This window comes from Scyliorhinus torazame, chromosome 12 (assembly GCF_047496885.1).
Source record: "Scyliorhinus torazame isolate Kashiwa2021f chromosome 12, sScyTor2.1, whole genome shotgun sequence".
Classification (NCBI taxonomy): domain Eukaryota; kingdom Metazoa; phylum Chordata; class Chondrichthyes; order Carcharhiniformes; family Scyliorhinidae; genus Scyliorhinus; species Scyliorhinus torazame.
The window spans coordinates 5,222,528-5,244,399 of NC_092718.1; the positions used below are offsets into that span (position 1 = coordinate 5,222,528).

At 44.2% G+C, this 21,872-nt stretch overlaps 1 protein-coding gene across 1 annotated transcript in view; it reads left to right on the forward strand.

Annotated features, from left to right (window-relative positions):
* Positions 1 to 19,130, forward strand: part of LOC140387357 (very-long-chain (3R)-3-hydroxyacyl-CoA dehydratase-like) — a 48,540-nt gene extending 29,410 nt beyond the window's left edge. Inside the window, exons 5-11 of the mRNA XM_072470315.1 lie at positions 6,015 to 6,065; positions 7,408 to 7,518; positions 11,255 to 11,382; positions 11,912 to 12,024; positions 16,336 to 16,442; positions 16,643 to 16,774; positions 17,624 to 19,130. Coding sequence (XP_072326416.1) covers positions 6,015 to 6,065; positions 7,408 to 7,518; positions 11,255 to 11,382; positions 11,912 to 12,024; positions 16,336 to 16,442; positions 16,643 to 16,774; positions 17,624 to 17,700 — 719 coding nt within the window. The 3' untranslated portion in view covers positions 17,701 to 19,130. The remainder of the gene's footprint in view (positions 1 to 6,014; positions 6,066 to 7,407; positions 7,519 to 11,254; positions 11,383 to 11,911; positions 12,025 to 16,335; positions 16,443 to 16,642; positions 16,775 to 17,623) is intronic.
* Positions 19,131 to 21,872: the final 2,742 nt, after the last annotated feature.

A 21,872-nucleotide genomic window follows, 5' to 3' on the forward strand; every position in this document is an offset into this window, starting at 1 on the left:
TCTTCGACAAGGTGTTGAAGAAAGAGACCCAGAATCTGTCCAACTTGGGGCCAGACCAGGGCATACGAGTGTGGTTAGCCAGCCCCCGAGGGCAGCTCTCACACTTGTCCTCCACCCCAGAGAAAAATCCACTCGGCCTCGCTTTTGCCAGATGCGCTCTATGGACCACCTTGAACTGAGTCAAACTTAGCCGAGCACCGAAGACGTGTGATTGACCCTGCGAAGGACCTTGCTCCACACCTCACCATCCAGAATGGGACTCAGTTGACCCTCCCATTTCATCCTCACCTCACTCAATGGAGCTGACTCCGCTGAGTGGGTATGGTCATATATGTCAGAAGTCGTCCCCCCTCCCTCCCAGTCAGACCCGGACAAAGATAAAATCCTCTTGAACAAGGAAGAGCGTGGTGCCGAGGGAAAGCCTTGCACAAACAATCGTGAATCTGAAAATACCTGAAAAGACTGGAACCAGACAATTGGAATTTCTCCACTAACTGCTTAAAACTGACAAACCTCCCCTCCACAAACAGGACTCCAAACCCTTCCCCTCCCATGACTTAAAGATTGGGTCCAAACCAGCTGGCAGGAAAAGGTGGTTGTTGCAGATGGGGGCTAGCCAATACAGGAACAGAGCTTAAAATGCTGCCTGAACTGCTTCCAAATTCTCAGAATGGACACCACCTCTGGAATCAGGGAACAGAGAGTCATAAATGTTTACAGCAAGGAAACAGGCCCTTCGGCCCAGCTTGTCCATGCGCCCAGTTTCTATCACTAAGCTAGTCCCATTTGCCCGCATTTGGCCCATATCCCCCTATACCCACCCTGCCCATGTAACTGGCTAACTGCTTTTTAAAAGACAAAATTGTACCTGCCTCTACCACTGCCTCTGGCAGCTCATTCCAGATGTTCATCACCCTCTGTGTCAAGAGATTTCCCCTTTGGTCTCTTTTGTATCTCTCCCCTCTCACCTTAAACCTATGCCCTCTAGTTCTAGACTCCTCTACCTTTGGGAAAATATGTTGACTATCTATCTTATCTACACTCATTATTTTATAGCTTTGACAAAGAGTCATCAGCCTCGAAACGTTAGCTCTTTTTTCTCCCTACAGATGCTGCCAGACTTGCTGAGATTTTCCAGCATTTTCTTTTTCATTATTTTATAGACCTCTATAAGATCAACCCTAAGCCTCCTACGCTCCAGGGGAAAATGTCCCAGCCTCTCCTTATAACTCAGACCATCAAGTCCTGGTAGCATCCTGGTAAATCCCTTCTGCACTTTTTTCAGTTTAACAATATCCTTCCGATAATAGGGTGACCAGAACTGAACATAGTATTCCATGTGTGGTCTTTCACATGGAATATGTGGCTTCACAAATGCCTCCGTCTCTTCCACCATCTCAAAATAAAAGTCTTTGGAGTTGTAGGTCACCCTCAACTTAGCTGGGTACACTATGCCGAACCACACCCCGCTGTTATACAGTGCCGCCTTCACTTGGCCGAAGGCCACTCGCCAGCTCCACAGCAAAGTCCTGGTAAATACGTATACCAGCTCCAGCCCACTGCACCTCCCCCTTCTGCTTTGCCCAACTCAGGACCTTCTCCTTCACGCAGTACCTACGGAAACAAATAATCACTGCTCTTGGTGGCTCATTCGCCTTTGGTATAGCCCTCCACGCCTTATGATCCAGTTCATACCAAGGGGAATCTTCTCCCTCCCCCAACAGCTCCTCCAACATCCTGGCAAAATACTCCGTCGGCCTGGGGAGCTCCACCCCTCCGGGCAGGCCCACGATCCTCAGATTTTGCCGCCTAGATCTGTTTTCCAGGCTCACAGACCCTTGTTGGCATCCATCACGCTCTGCAGCACCTCTCCCATCGAGGTGACTTGATCACTGTGTTATGACAAGGCCTCTTCCACTTCCTTCAGTGCCTCACCCTGCTCCCGCACCTCAGCCGATGCTCTCGATACCACCGCCCTCACGGGGGCAATCGCCCCCTCCACCTGCACTTTCAACGCTAACATCATCTCTTTCCTCATCACCTCCACGTGCTTTGCGAACTGTTGTTCAAGTTCCCCAACCATCACCTTGGTCAGCTTTTCTGCCGTGAACAGTGCGGCCCCGCCCAGCCTCTGTCTTCCTTCTAGTTGCTGAGCCGACCCTTCCACTCAACGGCGAACCTTTGGGTTTTGGACATCGTTCTTCCTGCCCCTGGGACCGGGCATTTAATTCTAAAAAAATCAAGCCCCGAGCAGCAGCCGTCCAACATGCGCCCTCCTCCAACATGCTGCCACCGGAAGAAATTAATTGTGGTTAATGCATATTGTTTTGCAAGTGTTTATTCCATCTTTCATCTTGCTTTAAATGATCCAACACTGCTGACCCAAGTGAGTAACTTGTTTCGGGAGGTAAATGATCCAACACTGCTGACCCAAGTGAGTAACTTGTTTCGGGAGGTAAATGATCCAACACTGCTGACCCAAGTGAGTAACTTGTTTCGGGAGGTAAATGATCCAACACTGCTGACCCAAGTGAGTAACTTGTTTCGGGAGGTAAATGATCCAACACTGCTGACCCAAGTGGGTAACCTGTTTTGGGAGGTAATCCAGTGTGAGAAGATAATTTTAAAAAAACCATTTAGAGTACCCAATTGATTTTTCCCAATTAAGGGACAATTTAGCGTGGCCAATCCACCTACCCTGCACATTTGTGGGTTGTGGGGGTAAGACCCACACAGACACGGGTAGAATGTGCAAATTCCACACAGACAGTGACCTGGAACCTTAGTGCTGTGAGGCAGCCGTGCTAACCACTGCGCCACCATGCCTCCCAGTACTGGCTGCCTTTGCTAACCTGTCCAGGTGGCCATTCTTTGGTCGGCTATTTGATTATTGGATGTACCAGTACTTTGTGTTTAAGTACAGATTTTAATGTTTTTTTATGATTGACGTTAGCTGACAGTGCAGGTCACACAGCGAGCCTGGTCTGTGCCACTCAGTACTACACTCCTATTGTGTAGCCTTAGAAGTATTTATCTTTTATTTAAATTAAAAGGCTGATGACCTTTATTCCATGATTGTCTGACAAAGATTCTGCTGAGGTGCAGGAGAGCACTCGGTGAGGTTCCTGTAATATCACCCTTCTTTCCATACTGCTTATTCCATGGACATTTCTCCAAATTGTACCTTTTAACCATTTTACAGAGTCCCAGATTTGTTGCATTGCAGAGGAAGGCCAATCGGCCCATCATCTCTGCACTGGCTCTCCGAATGAGCATCACCTAGAACCCTTTCCCCTGCACCCTCTCAGTCCTCCACATACATCCTATTGAGATAAGTCTAAATCCCTTTTGCAGTACATTCCAGACCCTAACCACTTGCTGCATGAAAATGTCCAGACCTCGCATGGTTACCTCTATCAAATCTCCTCAGCCGCCTTCTCTGCAAGGAGAACAGTCCCAACCTCTCCAATCTATCCTCATAACTGAAGTTCCTCATCACTGGAACCATTCTTGTAAATCTTTCTGTACTCTCTCCAATGCCTTTACATCCAGTGCGACATCCAGAACTCAACACACTACTCCAACTGAGGCTGAACTAATGACTCATTATGTTCAGCATAACCTCCTCGCTCTTGTGCTCTATGCCCCTATTAATAAAGCCCGGGATACTGTTTGCCATATTAACTGCTCTCTCCACCTGTGCTGCCACCTTCAATATCGATGCACAGATACACCCAGGTCCCTCTGCCCCTGCCGCCCATTTAGAATTGTACTCTTGATTTTATATTCTTGCCACATTCTTCCTACAATGTTTCTTCACATTGAACTTCATCTGCCACCTGTGGCCCACTCCACCAACTTGTCAATGTCCTTTTGAAGTTCGGCACAATCATCCTCAGTTCACAATGCTTCCAAGTTTTGCATCATCTGCAAACTTTGAAATTGTGCCCTGCACTCCAATGTTTAGGTGATTAATATATATATCAGGAAAAGCAAGGGCTCCAACACTGACCCCCTGGGTAACTCCAGCAAGAAAAACATCCCGCAATCAGCGCTACTTGTTTCCTGTTGCTGATCTATTTCTGTATCCATGTTGCTTATTCCAGGAACCATATCTGAGTTTGCAAGTCTGTTATGTGGCACTGTTGGAAGTCCATGTATACCACATCAACAGCATTGCCTTCATAAACCCACTCTGTTACCCTTTCAAAAAACTCCAGCAAATTAATTAATCATGAATTTCTTTTAAGAAATCCACACTGGCTTTCAAAAGACCAAAGAAAAGTACAGCACAGGAACAGGCCCTTCTGCCCCCCAAGCCCGTGCCGACCATGCTGCCCGACTAAACTAAAATCTTCTACACTTCCGGGGTCTATATCCCTCTATTCCCACCCTATTCATGTATTTGTCAAGATGCCCCTTAAACGTCACTATTGTCCCTGCTTCCACCACCTCCTCCGGCAGCGGGTTCCAGGCATCCACTATCCTCTGTGTAAAAAAACTTGCCTCTAAACCTTGCCCCTCACAACTTAAACCAATGTCCCCTAGTAATTGACCCCTCTACCCCGGGGAAAAGTCTCTGACTATCCACCCTGCCTATGCCCCTCATCATTTTGTAGACCTCTATCAGGTCGCCCCTCAACCTCCTTCGTTCCAGTGAGAACAAACCTAGTTTATTCAACCTCTCCTCGTAGCTACTGCCCTCCATACCAGGCAACATTCTGGTAAATCTCTTCTGTACCCTCTCTAAAGCCTCCACATTCTTCTGGTAGTGTGGCGACCAGAATTGAACACTATACTCCCAAGTGTGGCCTAACTAAGGTTCTATACAGCTGCAACATGACTTGCCAATTCTTATACTCAATGCTCCGACCAATGAAGGCAAGCATACCGTATGCCTTCTTGACTACCTTCTCCACCTGTGTTGCCCCTTTCAGTGATTTGTGGACCTGTACACCTAGATCTCTCTGACTATCAATACTCTTGAGGGTTCTACCATTCACTGTATATTCCCTACCTGTATTAGACCTTCCAAAATGCATTACCTCACATTTGTCCGGATTAAACTCCATCTGCCATCTCTCTGCCCAAGTCTCCAAACAATCTAAATCCTGCTGTATCCTCTGACAGTCCTCATCGCTATTCGCAATTCCACCAACCTTTGTGTTGTCCGTTTCCTTAATTAACCCACGTTTGTCCGTGTGATTAATAACTTTGTTCTGGATCACTGTTTCTAGAAATTTCCCCACCTTGACGTTAAACTGACTGACCTGTAATGGCTGATCTTTTACACCCTTTTTTGAACAGGCGTGTAATGTTGCAATTCTCCCGTCCTCTAGGACCTCGCCAAGTCTAAGGGAGACTGAACAATTATGGCCAGTACCTCTGGAATTTCCACTCTCTTTCAGCACCCTTGGGTGCCTCTTATCCGACCTGCTGCCTGATCAACTTTAAATACAGATAATCTATCCAATACCTCCTCCTGTTCAATGTTCAATCCATCTAGTGTCTGACTTACTTTCTCTTTTACCATGGCTTGGATTGCATCATCTTCCTTGGTAAGGCAGATGCAATGTATTCATTCATTCAATATCTCAGTCATGTCCTCTACCTCCATATGTAAATCTCCTTTTAGGTCCCTTATTGGCCCTACTCATATAGACATATCAATAGTAAAGGCGTGATAAAAAGAAGACTTTGGCATTTCCTTTTATGCTGACTGCCAGTCTCTTTTCATACTCCCTCTTTGCTTCTTTTTTTTGCCTCTTCATTTCTCCTCTGAACCTCCTATGGTCAGCTTGCTTTTCAATTATATTGTCTACCTGACACCTGTCAGAAACACACTTTTTCTTATTTACCTTAATTTCTATCTCTTTTGTCATCCAGGGAGCTCTGGATTTGTTTGCGCTATCTTTCCCTGAACGAACAGGAGTAGTATCTTCGAATAAACTGGATGATATTTTGGGACTATAACTATAGTAATTCTACACTTGCTCTGCTTCATTGGTAGGAAGAAGAGAAAGAAATTAATAGAATAAGTTTGGAATCAAGAATTCAGGAGAATTGTAAGTACAGGGATTCCATTGTAATGCTAGATAGTCAAATAAAACCAGAGACCACAAGAAGTGTCAATAAACAACGTTCTTGGACAGTCTGTGAACATCAGACCCTGTTATATAAAAGTAGTGTTAAACTATTTTCAATATTTTTATGTGTTTTTCTGTTGGCAACAACGTTGTAACATATCACTGTTTGAATTGAGATGGAGGGGTGGGACTCACTCCAGATGAGGACTAAGCAATGTTTTATAAAGATTTGGCATAACTTCCTTCCTTTTGTATTAATAAGGATCATGTATGCTTAACAATGACAGTGGTGCTGGTGCTGTGATTGTGACAGCAACAGAGTGCCATGTGCCTCTGCATATTTTTATATTTTTCTAAACTGAGTGAGTAGATTCCTGACTTTGCTTCCTGGTTAGTGGAGGGTTTCTTGTGCCACACAAGACTGGCTCATTTTCTGTATTTTCCACTTTACATGGCCCAGGGTTGGATGGTGGAAAATGGGACTGGTTTGATTAAAGGATTGAAATTAACCGTAATTATTCTGAAGTCCTTTTAGCTTGTGTGGGATCAGATAATTACAGTGAATTGTTTCTAAGTGAGATAATTTAGGCTCAATTTAAGTACAATTACACAGGGCCTGTTTTAGCATCCAGTATCGTAGAATTCCGACAGTGCAGAAGGAGGCCATTCGGCCCATCGAGTGCACCAACCCTCTGAAAGAGAAATATTGTGTGATATCTACCAATGATGCACCTTTGTGCCTATAATTCCCTACGTGTTGATCCCGCTAGCTCCAATGGGGGAGAGTGCCTGCCTGGAAAGAGAACCTGAGAATGAATGACCCTGGAGTCACTCTTCAAAGTGACTTGGAAGAGAGCTTCATGGTCAGGGAAGAGGGTAGCCATTGTCCTCTTGGGAATGCACCAAGGCACAGAGGGACCGACTTAGAAAATAACCTAAAGGAGAGTGGGAGGAAAGTAATCCATTTGATTAAAATTGCCAAATGCTTTGAAGTACACAAGCATAACCCACATCATCAAATCCAGTTTGTTCAAAATGATGACGCTGCAATTACGCCCAGAATAGGTGTTCCTCATTGTGTCGTACAGCATGACTAGTTGGCAGAATGAGCCTTAGCAATCTGGCCAGAGAGACCAGCCCTATTTATTTGCGTATTTATTCACTGCTTTGTTCTGATTATATTTAATGGACCTGAAGGTTTGGGAAAGCTTGTTTTTAATACTGTTGTATGTTTCATATCTCATGTTCTTAACTGAGGTAATTAAAATGGGGACAATTTTCTTTCCAGCAGCATTAACTTTTTTTTTTTCCTTCACAAAAGCGTATGTCACCATGAGGAAAGGTTATTTATTTATGTACAACCTGGTACAATTCCTGGGTTTCTCCTGGATCTTTGTCAATATGACAGTGCGGCTCTTTGTGTTGGGACAAGGTAAGTGACTAAGTAATCTGTAAAGTAGTGTGAAATGTGGCAGCCTGCCTCTGTCACTCTCAATTCCTTCTTATAATGAATCTTCTTTTGCTGTTAGGAGACAGTTGATTGTTAGATTAATTTCTTAGGATTGCGAATGTATCCGATGCAAGGTAGCACACGTGGATAGCACTGTGGCTTCACAGCGCCAGGGTCCCAGGTTCGATTCCCCGCTGGGTCACTGTGCGGAGTCTACACGTTCTCCCCGTGTCTGCGTGGGTTTCCTCCGGGTGCTACGGTTTCCTCCCACAGTCCAAAGACGTGCAGGTTAGGTCGATTGGCCATGAAGAGCTCTTGCGTGACTGCTTAGAGACAGTGGACTGGTCCATATTTAAGAACTCAGCGACCAACTTAAATGAGTATGCCACCACCGTCACAGACTTCATCAGCAAATGTGTGGATGACTGCGTGCCAAAGAAAGCAGTACGTGCGTTCCCCAACCGGAAACCATGGCTCAATCGTGAGATTGACTCCCTACTGAAGGATAGATCTGAGGCGTTCAAGGCAGATGACCCTGACCTATACAAGAAATCCAGGTACGACCTCCGCAAAGCCATCCGGAATGCCAAGAGAGAATATCAAACCAAGCTAGAGTCACAGACAGACTCTCGGCGGTTGTGGCAAGGACTAAACAACATAACGGGCTACAAAGCGAAGCCGAACAGTATCTCTGGCAGCAGCGCACCCCTCCCCGATGAACTCAATGCATTCTATGCTCGGTTCGAGCAGGTAACCAACAATCTGCTGGCGAGTGCCCCAGCAGCCCATAATTCACCCATACCCACCATCACAGCTTCCGAAGTCAGATTGGCCTTCCTGAAAGTGAACCCTCGGAAGGCGACGGGCCCAGACGGGGATCCCTGGTCGTGCACTCCGAGCCTGTGCGGACCAGCTGGCAGAGGTATTCACGGACATCTTTAACCTGTCCCTACTCCACTCCGAGGTCCCCACCTGCTTCAAGAAGACCACCATCATACCGGTACCAAAGAAGAACCAGGCAACATGCCTCAATGACTACCGACCAGTGGCCCTGACTTCAGTCGTAATGAAGTGCTTCGAGAGGTTGATCATGAAGCGCATCTCCTCCATACTCCCAGAACGCCTTGATCCACTGCAATTCGCATACCACTGCAACCGGTCCACATCAGACACCATTTCCCTGGCCCTAAACTCATCCCTAGAGCATCTCGAAAACAAGGACTCCTACATTAGACTCCTATTTATTGACTACAGCTCTGCCTTCAACACCATAATCCCAGCCAAGCTCATATCAAAGCTCCAAAACCTAGGACTTGGCTCCCCACTCTGCAACTGGATCCTCGATTTTCTGACCAACCGACCACAATCAGTAAGAATGAACAATATTCCTCCACAATAGTCCTCAACACCGGTGCCCCGCAAGGCTGCGTACTTAGCCCCCTACTCTACTCCCTGTACACATACGACTGCGTGGCAAAACTTGGTTCCAACTCCATCTACAAGTTTGCTGACGATACGACCATAGTGGGCCGGATCTAACGATGAGTCCGAATACAGGAGGGAGATAGAGAACCTAGTGGAGTGGTGTAGCGACAACAATCTCTCCCTCAATGCCAGCAATACTAAAGAGCTGGTCATTGACTTCAGGAAGCAAAGTACTGTCCACACCCCTGTCAGCATCAACGGGGCCGAGGTGGAGATGGTTAGCAGTTTCAAATTCCTAGGGGTGCACATCTCCAAACATCTGTCCTGATCCACCCACGTCGACGCTACCACCAAGAAAGCACAACAGCGCCTATACTTCCTCAGGAAACTAAGGAAATTCGGCATGTCCACATTGACTCTTACCAACTTTTACAGATGCACCATAGAAAGCATCCTATTGGGCTGCATCACAGCCTGGTATGGCAACTGCTCGGCCCAGGACCGCAATCAAACAAACCTGCCTCCCATCCATTGACTCCATCTACACCTCCCGCTGCCTGGGGAAAGCGGGCAGTATAATCAAAGAACCCTCCCACCCGGCTTACTCACTCTTCCAACTTCTTGCATCGGGCAGGAGATACAGAAGTCTGAGAACACGCACGAAGAGACTCAAAAACAGCTTCTTCCCCACTGTCACCAGACTCCTAAATGACCCTCTTATGGACTGACCTCATTAACACTACACCCTGTATGCTTCATCCGATGCCGGTGCTTATGTAGTTACATTGTATATGTTGTGTTGCCCTATTATGTATTTTCTTTTATTCCCTTTTCTTCTCATGTACTTAATGATCTGTTGAGCTGCTCGCAGAAAAATACTTTTCACTGTACCTCGGTACACGTGACAATAAACAAATCCAATCCAATCCAATGCTCAATTGCCCTTAGTGTCCAAAAAGGTTAGATGGGGTTATTGGGTTACGGGGATTGGGTGGAAGTGAGGGCTTAAGTGGGTCGATGCAAACTCGATGGGCTGAATGGCCTCCTTCTGCACTGTATGTTCTGTGTTCTATGTGATTCTGAAGACAATTCAAATCTGCCACTTCATGGTTAGACCAGTGTTACAGTGTCAGTCCCTGACCAGTGTTGTGGGTTTGAACATTGGGACTTTTTTTTAAAAAGCAGAACGTGTCGTTGTAAAAACAAAATCTCCACAATTTCTGCAGTGTCAAAGAACCTGAATGTAGAGATGCCTGAGGAAGGAGCTGCGCGCCGAAAGCTAGTGATTCGGTACACACCTGTTGGCCTTTAACCTGGTGTAAGACTTCTTACTGTCAGTACCTGAAAACAGCTGGCTTTCCAGCTTGGAAATCTTATTCAGTAACTTGACCAAGAAAATAATATAACAAAACTTGCCTCGAAGTGGAGCGGTTATAAAAGGGCTGGGAAACTTGCATGTTGAATGTTAAAAACAAGATCATTTGGAAATGTTGATAGATCAACTCCTGAATGTAAGGGTAGCACGGTGGCGGAATTGGTTAGTCCTGCTGCTTCACGGTGCCGAGGCCCCAGGTTCGATCCCGGTTGTGGGGTCACTGTCCGTGTGGAGTTTGCACATTCTCCCCGTGTTTGCGTGGGTTCCACAACCCAAAGATGTGCAGGGTGGGTGGATTGGCCACGCTAAATTACCCCTCAATTGGAAAAAATTAATTGGGTACTTTAAATTTTAAAAAACAAACTCCTGAATATGGCTACATTCCTCCAGGCAAGTGGTGCACATTTCATTCATCACAGTCCTGGCTGGAACCGTAGAAATTGTGGAGAGACATTACTGAATCAAGAGGCGAGCTTCTCATTGTAGAAAACCCAGCAGCTGACTGGCTCTTCTAGCCACAGTGTAAATCAATTTGAGCAGATCCTCTTTTAGCTGGTGGTGATTCCTGGATGTTGCTTGTGCAATTTGTTCCTGACGTAAGGCAGCAGCTAAAATGAAGGGGCTCCACAACACTGAAAATATATGAAATTTGTGACTCCTTGCACTCCACCCCCTCCACCTTTTGCTTAGACAAGGTTTAAGTATCACTACACTCTGCAGCACAAATCCATCTCATCATACCAAATCCTTCTGGGGATTTTGTGCAGTAGTATGGTGGAATGGGTTTGCTTAATCCATTTTTACATGGATTGGATGTGCATTTAAGCTGCAGTGTGGGTATGTTTAATGTGAAGTTGTCAGAACTGGCATTACAGTTGCCCTTGCTAATGATTATATTTCATTTGTGTCTATCTACAGATTCTTTATTTGATACTTTCCATGCCGTTGGTGATGTGATAAATTTTTGTCAGATGTTTGCTATTTTGGAGGTTATAAATCCATTGCTGGGTTTGGTGAAGACAGGACTGGTGCCAGCAGTAATCCAGGTACAGTACTGTCCTCGAGTCAGCACAGGTTGAGTGGGTAAAGGGGAAGGAGTGTAAAGGCAAGGCAAATCACACACCTTTTTTGATTGGAGAATGTTTTTTTGTGAAAAAATATAGCCCTAGTCCTGTTCTTGTATAGCCTGTATGACATTGTCTTTGTGTTCTGAGAAACTGGGATGTAAATAAAACTGAGCTTGGGTATTGCTGAAAATAGAGACGTGCTGTTGAAGCTTTTCATCTTGCACTCCTCAGGACAGACACAAGAATAGCGAAAGGGAGCAACAATTTATACTGCATGAGAAAAAGGTGCTGATTGGCTGCAAGTTGGCAACAATCCCAAGTGTGGAAAGAGTGACAATAACAATTTAAGATTATCAATTAAGCTTGCAATGTGGCTCACCTTATGTTTGCTAGCTGCTAATTATATTCATATTCAGGGTTTAGCTCAGTTGGCTGGACAGCTGCTTCGTGATGCAGAGACAAGGCCGGCACGCTGCTACTTATGATGTGGATATATTTGTTTTAACAGGTAATTGGGAGGAATATGATTCTGTTTGTGGTGATTGGAAGCCAGGAGGAAATGCAGAGTAAGGCAGCAGTGTTCGTTGTTTTTTACCTGTGGAGCATCATTGAAATTTTCCGGTTTGTAGCTCTTTCTATCTTGAGTTTGATTTTCAGTGTGTTGGTCATCTAAAAAACCTGGTTTTCGGATCATTCCCAGTGTCAACTTAACACAAGCAAAACACTCTGCTAGCAGACTCCGAGAGGAACATTATGGGCAAAAGATCAGACCACTAATTCAATCGGATCAATAAGATCCAAAAAATAAATCATTTCGTTGAACACCTTATTAAAATGTCATTAGATGTCATACAATGAATTACTTTTAGAATACATTACAGCTCGGGTTGCCATTCTGCCCAATTTTGGCTGTGCCCGCTATTCCACTGGAGCTTTCTTTTCTAATCCCATTCTCCTGGACCCTTTTATGTTCTCGCTCTTCAACGAAACCTTTATAATTTGTGTCAGAGCCTCAATAGCCACTTTTGGTGAAGCATCTTAGTGCCTTAACCAGCTACTAAAATGTGTGAGACCAGGTGGTGCAGTGGTTAGCACTGCTGCCTCACGGCGCTGAGGTCCCAGGTTTGATCCCGGGTCACTGTCCGTGTGGAGTTTGCACATTCTCCCCGTGTCTGCGTGGGTCTCACCCCACAACTCAAAGATGTGCAGGGTAGGTGGATTGGACACGATAAATTGCCCCTCAATTGGCAAAAAAAAAGAAATTGGTACTCTAAAATGTTTTAAAATTGTGCGAGACCAACCTGCTGCAATAATTCAGTATCACTCCTCTTTCCCCCATGTTAGCCTTGATTAGGGACTTGAGTGAAGAGCGTGAAGTGAAATGTTGCACTTGTACCTACCACTGGATAAAACAACATAAAACACATTCAAATGGGTCATATCGGCTTCAATACTTTTTGAACTGCAATCACTGGTAAAGGGGTGGCACAGTGGTTAGCACTGCTGCCTCACAGTGCCAGGGACTCTGGTTCAATTCCGGCTTTGGGTGACTGGAGTTTGCACGTTCTCCCCGTGTTTGCGTGGGTTTCCTCTGGATGCTCCGGTTTTCTCCCACAGTCCAAGGATGTGCAGGTTAGGTGGATTGGCCATGCTTGAATGCCCTTTAAGAGTGCAGGTTTTGGTTGGGTTACAGGGTTAGGGCAAGGGAGTGGGCTTAGGTCGGGTCAATGCAGACTTGATAGGTCGAATTGCCTCCTTCTGCACTGCAGAGATTGTATGTGTAAACTGATACTTGGCCACCTCTAGGGTATTTCGGTCATGTAACCTTTTAGTTTATGAGTGGGTCTTACAGCTCTTACAGCAGCACTAAATGCAAACTAAAATAGTTTGGCAAAAAGGATAAATCCATTCCAACCTTTTTTTTCATGGTGGTGGCTCTCACTTTGCCTAATTCACATTTTAGCAACCATGTAAACTAGGCTACTTCGCTCTACTGATGATTTTCTGCCAACCCTTAACTGCACAGTAACCACCAGGTGAAGGAACTTTGAACATAAGAATGAGGAGCAGGAGTAAGCCATTCAGCCATTATGGCTAATCTCCTCTTGGCCTCATCTCCACCTTCACATCCGCTCTCCATAACCCTTCATCCTCGCTCTCCATAACCCTTCATCCTCGCTCTCCAAAACCGTTCATCCTCGCTCTCCATAATCCTTCATCCTCGCTCTCCATGACCCTTCATCCTCGCTCTCCATAACCCTTCATCCTCGCTCTCCATGACCCTTCATCCCCACTCTCCATGACCCTTCATCCACGCTCTCCATAACCCTTCATCCCTGCTCTCCATAACCCTTCATCCCCGCTCTCCATAACCCTTCATCCTCGCTCTCCATAACCCTCCATCCCCGCTCTCCATAACCCTTCATCCCCGCTCTCCATAACCCTTCATCCTCGCTCTCCATAACCCTTCATCCTCGCTCTCCATAACCCTTCATCCTCGCTCTCCATAACCCTTCATCCTCGCTCTCCATAACCCTCCATCCCCGCTCTCCATAACCCTCCATCCCCGCTCTCCATAACCCTCCATCCCCGCTCTCCATAACCCTCCATCCCCGCTCTCCATAACCCTTCATCCTCGCTCTCCATAACCCTTCATCCTCGCTCTCCATAACCCTCCATCCCCGCTCTCCATAACCCTCCATCCCCGCTCTCCATAACCCTTCATCCTCGCTCTCCATGACCCTTCATCCTCGCTCTCCATGACCCTTCATCCTCGCTCTCCATGACCCTTCATCCTCGCTCTCCATGACCCTTCACTCCATGACCCTTCATCCCGATATTAATTAAAAACCTATACATCTCCTTAAATGTATTTAGTGTTCCGGAGTCTGCTGCACTCTGCGGTAGAGAATTCCACAGATTCATGACACTTTGAGTGAAGTAATTATCCTCATTTATCCCCACTCTCTGCTTTCTATAGGTTAGCCAATCTTTCTCAGCTAATATATTGCCCCCAATCCCATGGGATATTATCTATTGTGTGGCACCTCCAGATATACTACAGGATCCCCATTATCCACTGTGCATGTTACACCTTCAAAGAATTTGAGCAAATTCATCGAACACTATTTTGCCTTCATAAAACAATGCTGACTCTGATAGATTGCATTTTGACTTTCCAAATGTCCAGTGACTACTTCCTTAATAATGGATTTCAACAGTTTTCCAACGACAGGTGTTAAACTAATTGGTCTATAATTTACTGCTTTTTGCCTTTCTCCTTTTTTGAACAAGGACATTACATTAGCCTTTTCCCAACTAGAATCCTTCCAGAATCCAGAGAATTTTGGAATATTATAACCAATGCCTTCACTATCTCTGTTGCCATTTCCTTTAAGATCCCAGGATGTAGGCTATCCGACCCTGGGGACTTGTCTTCCTTTAATCCCAATACCTGGCTCAGTACCTTTTCCCTAGTGATGATTGTTTTAAGTTCCTCCTTTTCAACAACCTCAACATTATCTGTTACTATTGGAATGGTTCTAGTGTCCTCCACTGTGAAAACAGGCAAAATATTGTCATTTCTGTGTTCCCCATTATTCACTCCCCAGTCTTATTGCTTCTCGGCCTTCTGGCTAAGATCAAGCCCAAGAGTTGCAGTGTTAATGTAAGCCAACTTATGACAGATATATTTTTAAAAATATGAGATGCAGTCCCTGTTCTTGACAGCTTGGATCTTATATGCCTCTTTTGTGGAGACCATGAATTGGCTTCAATTTGAATTGGTTTTTGGAGCAAGCAATGAGATGGATTAAGGGTTTGCCCTGTCCACTCTGCACATAGGCAAAAAAATTATACTCCCAGTCTTGTCCTCTAAGGGACCAATGTTGACTTTAGCTGCTACTCTTCCTTTTTATATACTTGTGGAATCTTTTACTATCCGTTTTTATATTTTGGGGTAGATTTCTTTGATAATTTATTTTTATTGCTTTTTTTAGTAACACTTTATTGATCTTTAATAGTTTCCCAATCCTCCAGGCTGCCACTGACCTTTGCGATATGATATGCCTTAGATTTTGCCTTGAATTCCTTGCTTAGCCACAGATGCATTTTCCCCCTCTTACAATCTATCTTTTTTTTCTTCCTCTCTGGAATATATTTTAGTTGGGAGGAATTGACTATCTCTTTACGTGTCTGCCACTGATCATCAACTGTCCTATCTTTTGGTCTTTTTCCCAGTCCACTAGGCCCAAGTCTGTCGTCATGCCTATGGAATTACCTTGGTTTAACACCAAAACACAAATGTGGGACTCAAGTTTATTGCCCCCAAACTGAGTTTCAAATTCAAGCATGCAATGATCACTCTTCCATAGAGTATCCTTTACTACAAGATCATTAATTAATCCCATCACATTACACAATACTAAATGAAACAGCCTGCTTCCTGATTGGTTCGACAACATATTGTTCCAAGAAACAATCTCTAATACAGCCTATGAACTCTCCCTCGAGCCTACCCGTGCCAATTTGATTAATCCAGCCTATGTACAAATTAAAATCGCCAATGATTACCGTTGTTCCTTTCTTACAAGCCCCCAGTATTTCCTGGTTTATACTGTGCCTTACTGTGGAGCTATTATTAGGGGACCTATAGATTACTCCCACCCGGGACTACTTTCCCTTGCTATTTCTTACTTCTACCCGGACTGATTCTACATCTTGATCTCCTGTGCTAATATAATTTCTCACTATGGCACTGACCCCCTCCTTTACTAACAAATGACGGAGCACTTACTGTAAGAATGGGACACATTTCACTGACTGATGGAGCAGCATTTAGCTTTAAAATCTGTATTGTCGTTGGACTGTATATTAATGGTATCTGCTACGTTGAGGAAATGTACATAAAGCATTGTTTTGTTATTGAAATAGGTACCCATATTACATGCTGTCCTGTATAGACACAGAGTGGAGAATGCTGACCTGGATCAGATATACCATTTGGATTCCTCTCTATCCACTCGGAGTCATTGCTGAAGGTTGGTTCTGAAATTTGTACATACTTTACATTATTGACAGAATCTGAAACCACTAGAATAACAGTTTGTACATATATCATGCTCTTTGGGAGAAATGTGAAGTTGGTTTATCTTGCCGAATTCCTCTATATATCTAGCAGTTTGTGTTTCTTCATAGCTTCACATGTACTAACTACAACTCGTATTCCTCTCCTTCACAGCGGTGTGTGTGGTTCAGTCTATTGCTTATTTTGATGAAACTGGAAGATTTAGTATTCTACTGCCCAACCCGTTCAACATTTCATTCAGTTTCTCCTACTTCTTGCGAGGTTACCTTATTGTTATGTTCTTAGGTGAGTTCCATCTCTCGTCTCTGGAGCACTCTGGTCTAATGGTCTAATTGCTCTAATTTTTGTTCAGTCTCTTCCTTATTATCAACACAGGGAATATGCTGATGTAAAAGTTTTGTGTGTCAGATAAACTCAGGGACTAAAGGAGACTAATGGCTAAGAGTCAGAGTGTCGAGGTGCAATGACCTCCCTCACTGGAACTCTGTTCTCTACACACATTGTTACATCACCAGGGCTCAATGGAGGGCAGTTTTAGAATAACCCGTAGAGACAAAATATTATAGGAAGTGATTTAAAGCTGATAGTGATTGTAAGACAGCAATGTTATTGCAGTTGTTTAGTGATTTTTAAAATAAATTTACAGTACCCAATTCATTTTTCCAATTAAGGGGAAATTTAGCGCGGCCAATCCTCCTAACCTGCACATCTTTGGGTTGTGGGGGCGAAACCCACGCAGACACGGGGAGAATGTGCAAACTCCACACGGACAGTGACCCAGGGTCAAGATCGAACCTGGGACCTTGGTGCTGTGAGGCAGCAGTGCTAACCACTGTGCCACCTGCACTTGTTTAGTGTTATTGAAAGATTTGGTGATGTCCCAAATGGTATCAGACCCATGTTCTTTGGTTGAAATGGTGTGGGGATTATTCTGTTTGCCTTTTGTTGAAACAATTGTCGAGTCATTCTCGCATGTGCTTTCAAGTTTCCCTTCTGGCATTTGAACAACTCTGCATTTGCCAACAGCCGTGCCCTTAACACAGGTTAGACACAGAGAGGTTGTTTTCCCTGGCTGCGGAATCTAGACATCTGAATCCGATATGATTATGATGGGATTCTCTCTTTTTTTTCTAGGTTTGTTCATTAATTTCCGACACCTCTACAAACAAAGTAACAAGCGCCTCCGCCCAAAGAAACGCAAGCTGCGCTAGAAGGGATGTGTCTTTATTTCTTGAGTTGGAGAACCACCTCAAATATTTTAATTAAATGTAAACTTACTGCCTTTATATAAACACTGTACTTTTTTGGAGGTGAGAAAAGTCAACGGCAAAGTGTCAATAAACCTTCACTAATCTCCTACCGTATCCCACCGTCGCAAGTGTAGCCATTTGCACCTCATCGGTCAGCCTTGCTGAGGAGAATTTCGCAATAACCAAGCACACTCCTGGGTACCGATGGAAATATTCACTTTGTCTTTTCCCCTCATAAATGTACATGTTTGAAGAAATGCACACTCTTGTGGAAGGAAAATTGATGCATAACAAGTTATCCAGCACCCTTGGTAAAAGTGTATTTTTTTCCAATTCAGCAGAGTAATTTTATAAAGTGAAATTGGTTTTATGTTGCGATATAACTTTGATTTATCCAACGTGACTGAGCAATGAATGGGCGTCTCCAAACAATCAGTGGGCATTATTTTTTTTAAAATTTAGAGTACCCAATTCATTTTTTCCAGTTAAGGGGCAACTTAGTGTGGCCAATCCACCTACCCTGCACATCTTTGGGTTGTGGGTGTGAAACCCACGCAGACACGGGGAGAATGTGCAAACTCCACACGCACAGTGACCCAGGGCCGGGATTCGAACCTGGGACCTCAGTGCCGTGAGGCAGCAGGGCTAACTCACTGTGCCACCGTGCCGCCCTATCAGTGGACATTATTAGACAGATTAATAATGTTGCTGTTTCTCAGGCTTTCTGGAATTAAGAAAATTATTTTTAAATTGGGTAGTTTAAGCTCCATTACCCTCCACCATGTATTATTTTGTGTGAGAGCAGGAGCAATGTTTCAGCACTCTGCTGCTTTCTTATAACCAGCACAAGGTGGACATTCCATCCATTAGACCCCTTCTCCAATGGAGAATTGCAATACAGACTCCGAGGCGAGTTCCTTGGTTCAGTTACACCCACTGAACCACCCTGCAGTCATGCTCATGAATGTTAATGTAACAAAGATGACGACCAAACACATTTAATGAGAATGGGGTACTTTAATGTAAATTATGAAGCTTTAATCCAGTGTGAGATGGTCAGCGATAACTGCAAGAGTGAAGCTGTTGGGCTGGGTTGTCTCGCTGTGTTAAACCTCCCAAGGTTGGATCATTGCCATTCACACCAAGATATCTGATCACTTAAATATATGCAAGCTGTTGAATTTTCATTCTTTTTGTGTTTTTTAATGTAGACAATTGCAATGAATTTGGAAGAACCAAGTGGCTTAGATCAGAATATTCCCAGTTTTGTTCAAGGTTTTAAAGTGTAATGGAATGAACAGGCTTTCCTGAGACAGTTAGAGATGGGGAGCTGCTGTTTTCATTAGAAAGGACTCACTGTGATTTGAATAAATTGTGAACATTAGTGAAAACCGGTGGTCATAATTTAGTTTATCTCCATATGAGGTTTAAATGTCCTGTAAGACTTGGTTGTTGCAACTTCTCTCAGTGTCCATGTGTCCCCACCTAATGTCCCCATCCGGTGCTCTAATGTTCCACTTTTACAAATTGTAAATCCCATGCCATTTAAGGTGAATTGAAATGTGATAAATTGCACTGTTCCTTGGCGGGGGAGGGTACTCTCTGGTGTAGATTATTTGGGCAATAATGGACAAGTTTAAACAAATTCAAATAATGTCACAAACAAGATCAACAGTTTGTTTAAATGCATAAATTAATCTACTGCATTCACATTGGATTCCAGAGCTTTAACCAGTGTTTTAAGGATCACAAACCGTAATTTCAACCATTTAAGTTAAAACCATCCAAGTTAATGGAAAATTGGTGCCTTGTTTGTCAATTTTGTGTTTCGTTGCATTGTCACTGAGATTTCTGTCTGCACACTTTAATTATTTTTACATATAGTAAGATTATTAAAAACAATACACCGAACTGTAAAATATCAGGAGAATAATGGGCACTGTTGGGATGATTTCAAGCTTCTGTTTGATCCAACGGTTCAGGTAAGGGGCTGTTTAGCATAGGGCTAAATCGCTGGCTTTGAAAGCAGACCAAGGCAGGCCAGCAGCACGGTTCAATTCCCGTACCAGCCTCCCCGAACAGGTGCCGGAATGTGGCAACTAGGGGCTTTTCACAGTAACTTCATTTGAAGCCTACTTGTGACAATAAGCGATTTTCAAAGGCGTGAGATCAACACCTCTAAATCAGCCTGTGTGGCTGGGATCATCGAGTCATGATGGCTGAATGTCCTTGTGTGCTGTGCTGGCTCTGTAGAGGATACAGGCAGTGCCATCCCCTTTCCCTGCTTCTATCCCTTGAGCTCTGCAAGTTTGTTTCTCCCAGGTGCCTATCCAATTTCCTCTTCATTGATCATCTCAACTACTGTCATGGGCAGCACGTTCCAGGTCATTAAGAAAGGGTAAAGCAGTTCTTCCTTCCTTTGCCCAAAACCTAGTATCTGTTTCTAATTCTCGTACTATTAGCTAATCTACATCTTTTTGTGTACTCTATCTAAACCGGTCATACTCTTTTATCATAGAATTTACAGTGCAGAAGGAGGCCATTCGGCCCATCAAGTTTGCACCGGCTCTTGGAAAGAGCACCCTACCCAAGGTCAACACCTCCACCCTATCCCCATAACCCAGTAACCCCACCCAACACTAAGGGCAATTTTGGACACCAAGGGCAACTTATCATGGCCAATCCACCTAACCTGCACATCTTTGGACTGTGGGAGGAAACCGGAGCACCCGGAGGAAACCCACGCAGACACGGGGAGGATGTGCAGACTCCGCACAGACAGTGACCCAGCGGGGAATCGAACCTGGGACCCTGGAGCTGTGAAGCAATTGTGCTATACACGATGCTACCATGCTGCCCTATCCGATTTTACATCTCTATCCGATCTCCTCGATTTCCTTTGCTCCAAGGAGAACAATCCCAGCTTCTCCAACCCTAACCTTGTAACTAAAATCCTTCAACTTTGAAACCATTCCGGTAAATTTCTGCTGCATCCTCAAGAGCCTTCATCTCCTTCATCAGTATGGTCACCAAAACTGGATGCAATACTTCACAATTTGGTCGAACCAGAGCTTTATAAAAGGTTCAGCACATCTATCCTGCCTTTGTATTCAATACCTCTCTTTAGAAGACCAGGATTCCATATACTTTGTTAACTACTCTCTCTGTATATCCTACCACATTCAAAGATCTATGAACATGAATCCCATGTCCCTCTGGCCTTGCACACTCTCTTTAGAACTGTCCCATTAAGTCTATATTGCCTCTCCCTATCCCTTTTGCCAAAACGTATTACCCACTCTTAAGTTGCATCTGCCACTTCTTTGCCCATTCTGCTAGTCTATCTGTGCTGTTACAGTCAATTTATTGATTGATTCATATCATCAATTTATATCAGTCAATTGGTATCATCCTTGCTGTTAGCCACACCTCCAGTTTCATATTTTCAGCAAATTTTACTCCCTTTTCCAATATGCTCACACAAACCCTTGGAAAACACTCTTGTCATCCTCCAGTCTGTAAGGCAACCATTTACAAGCACTCACTGTTCTGCCCTTGAACTGGATTTTTTAAATCCAGCCTGATAACTCGTTGTACATCTTTCTGGCAAAGGCAGAAGCTGGAGCCAGTCTGCCTTCAACATAGGTTTCAGGTTTATTCACAAAACCCTGGATAACAAACATAGACTACTTTTCCTTCCAGTTTCTCTTCTCTTTTCCCCCCCCACCAGGTGGAAACTGGTTGATATATATGTTACCTAACGTTTCTCCAACTAGTATCAGCTACTCTTAATCACAACTAGAGCATGCATTCATTTGGTACAGTATTTACAAAGTTAACAGCTGATACTGACCCTCCCCATTCCACAAAGCTTTTAAGAGTTACGATGGTTTATTGGTGTATATTAGAACTTATGCTTTGATTATATTATTGAATCACATGAACTGAACTGCCACTGTATAACATCACTTGAACTGAACTGATAATCAATTTTATATATTAAAATTATAATTCAATTGAATATAAAGGAGTGCCAGAAATTCTGATACCCATGAACTCTTTGCACAATGTCCTTAGACCGGGATTGAATAACTAGTTTAAATTCCATCCAGTTAGTCATTCTTTGTAAGTGG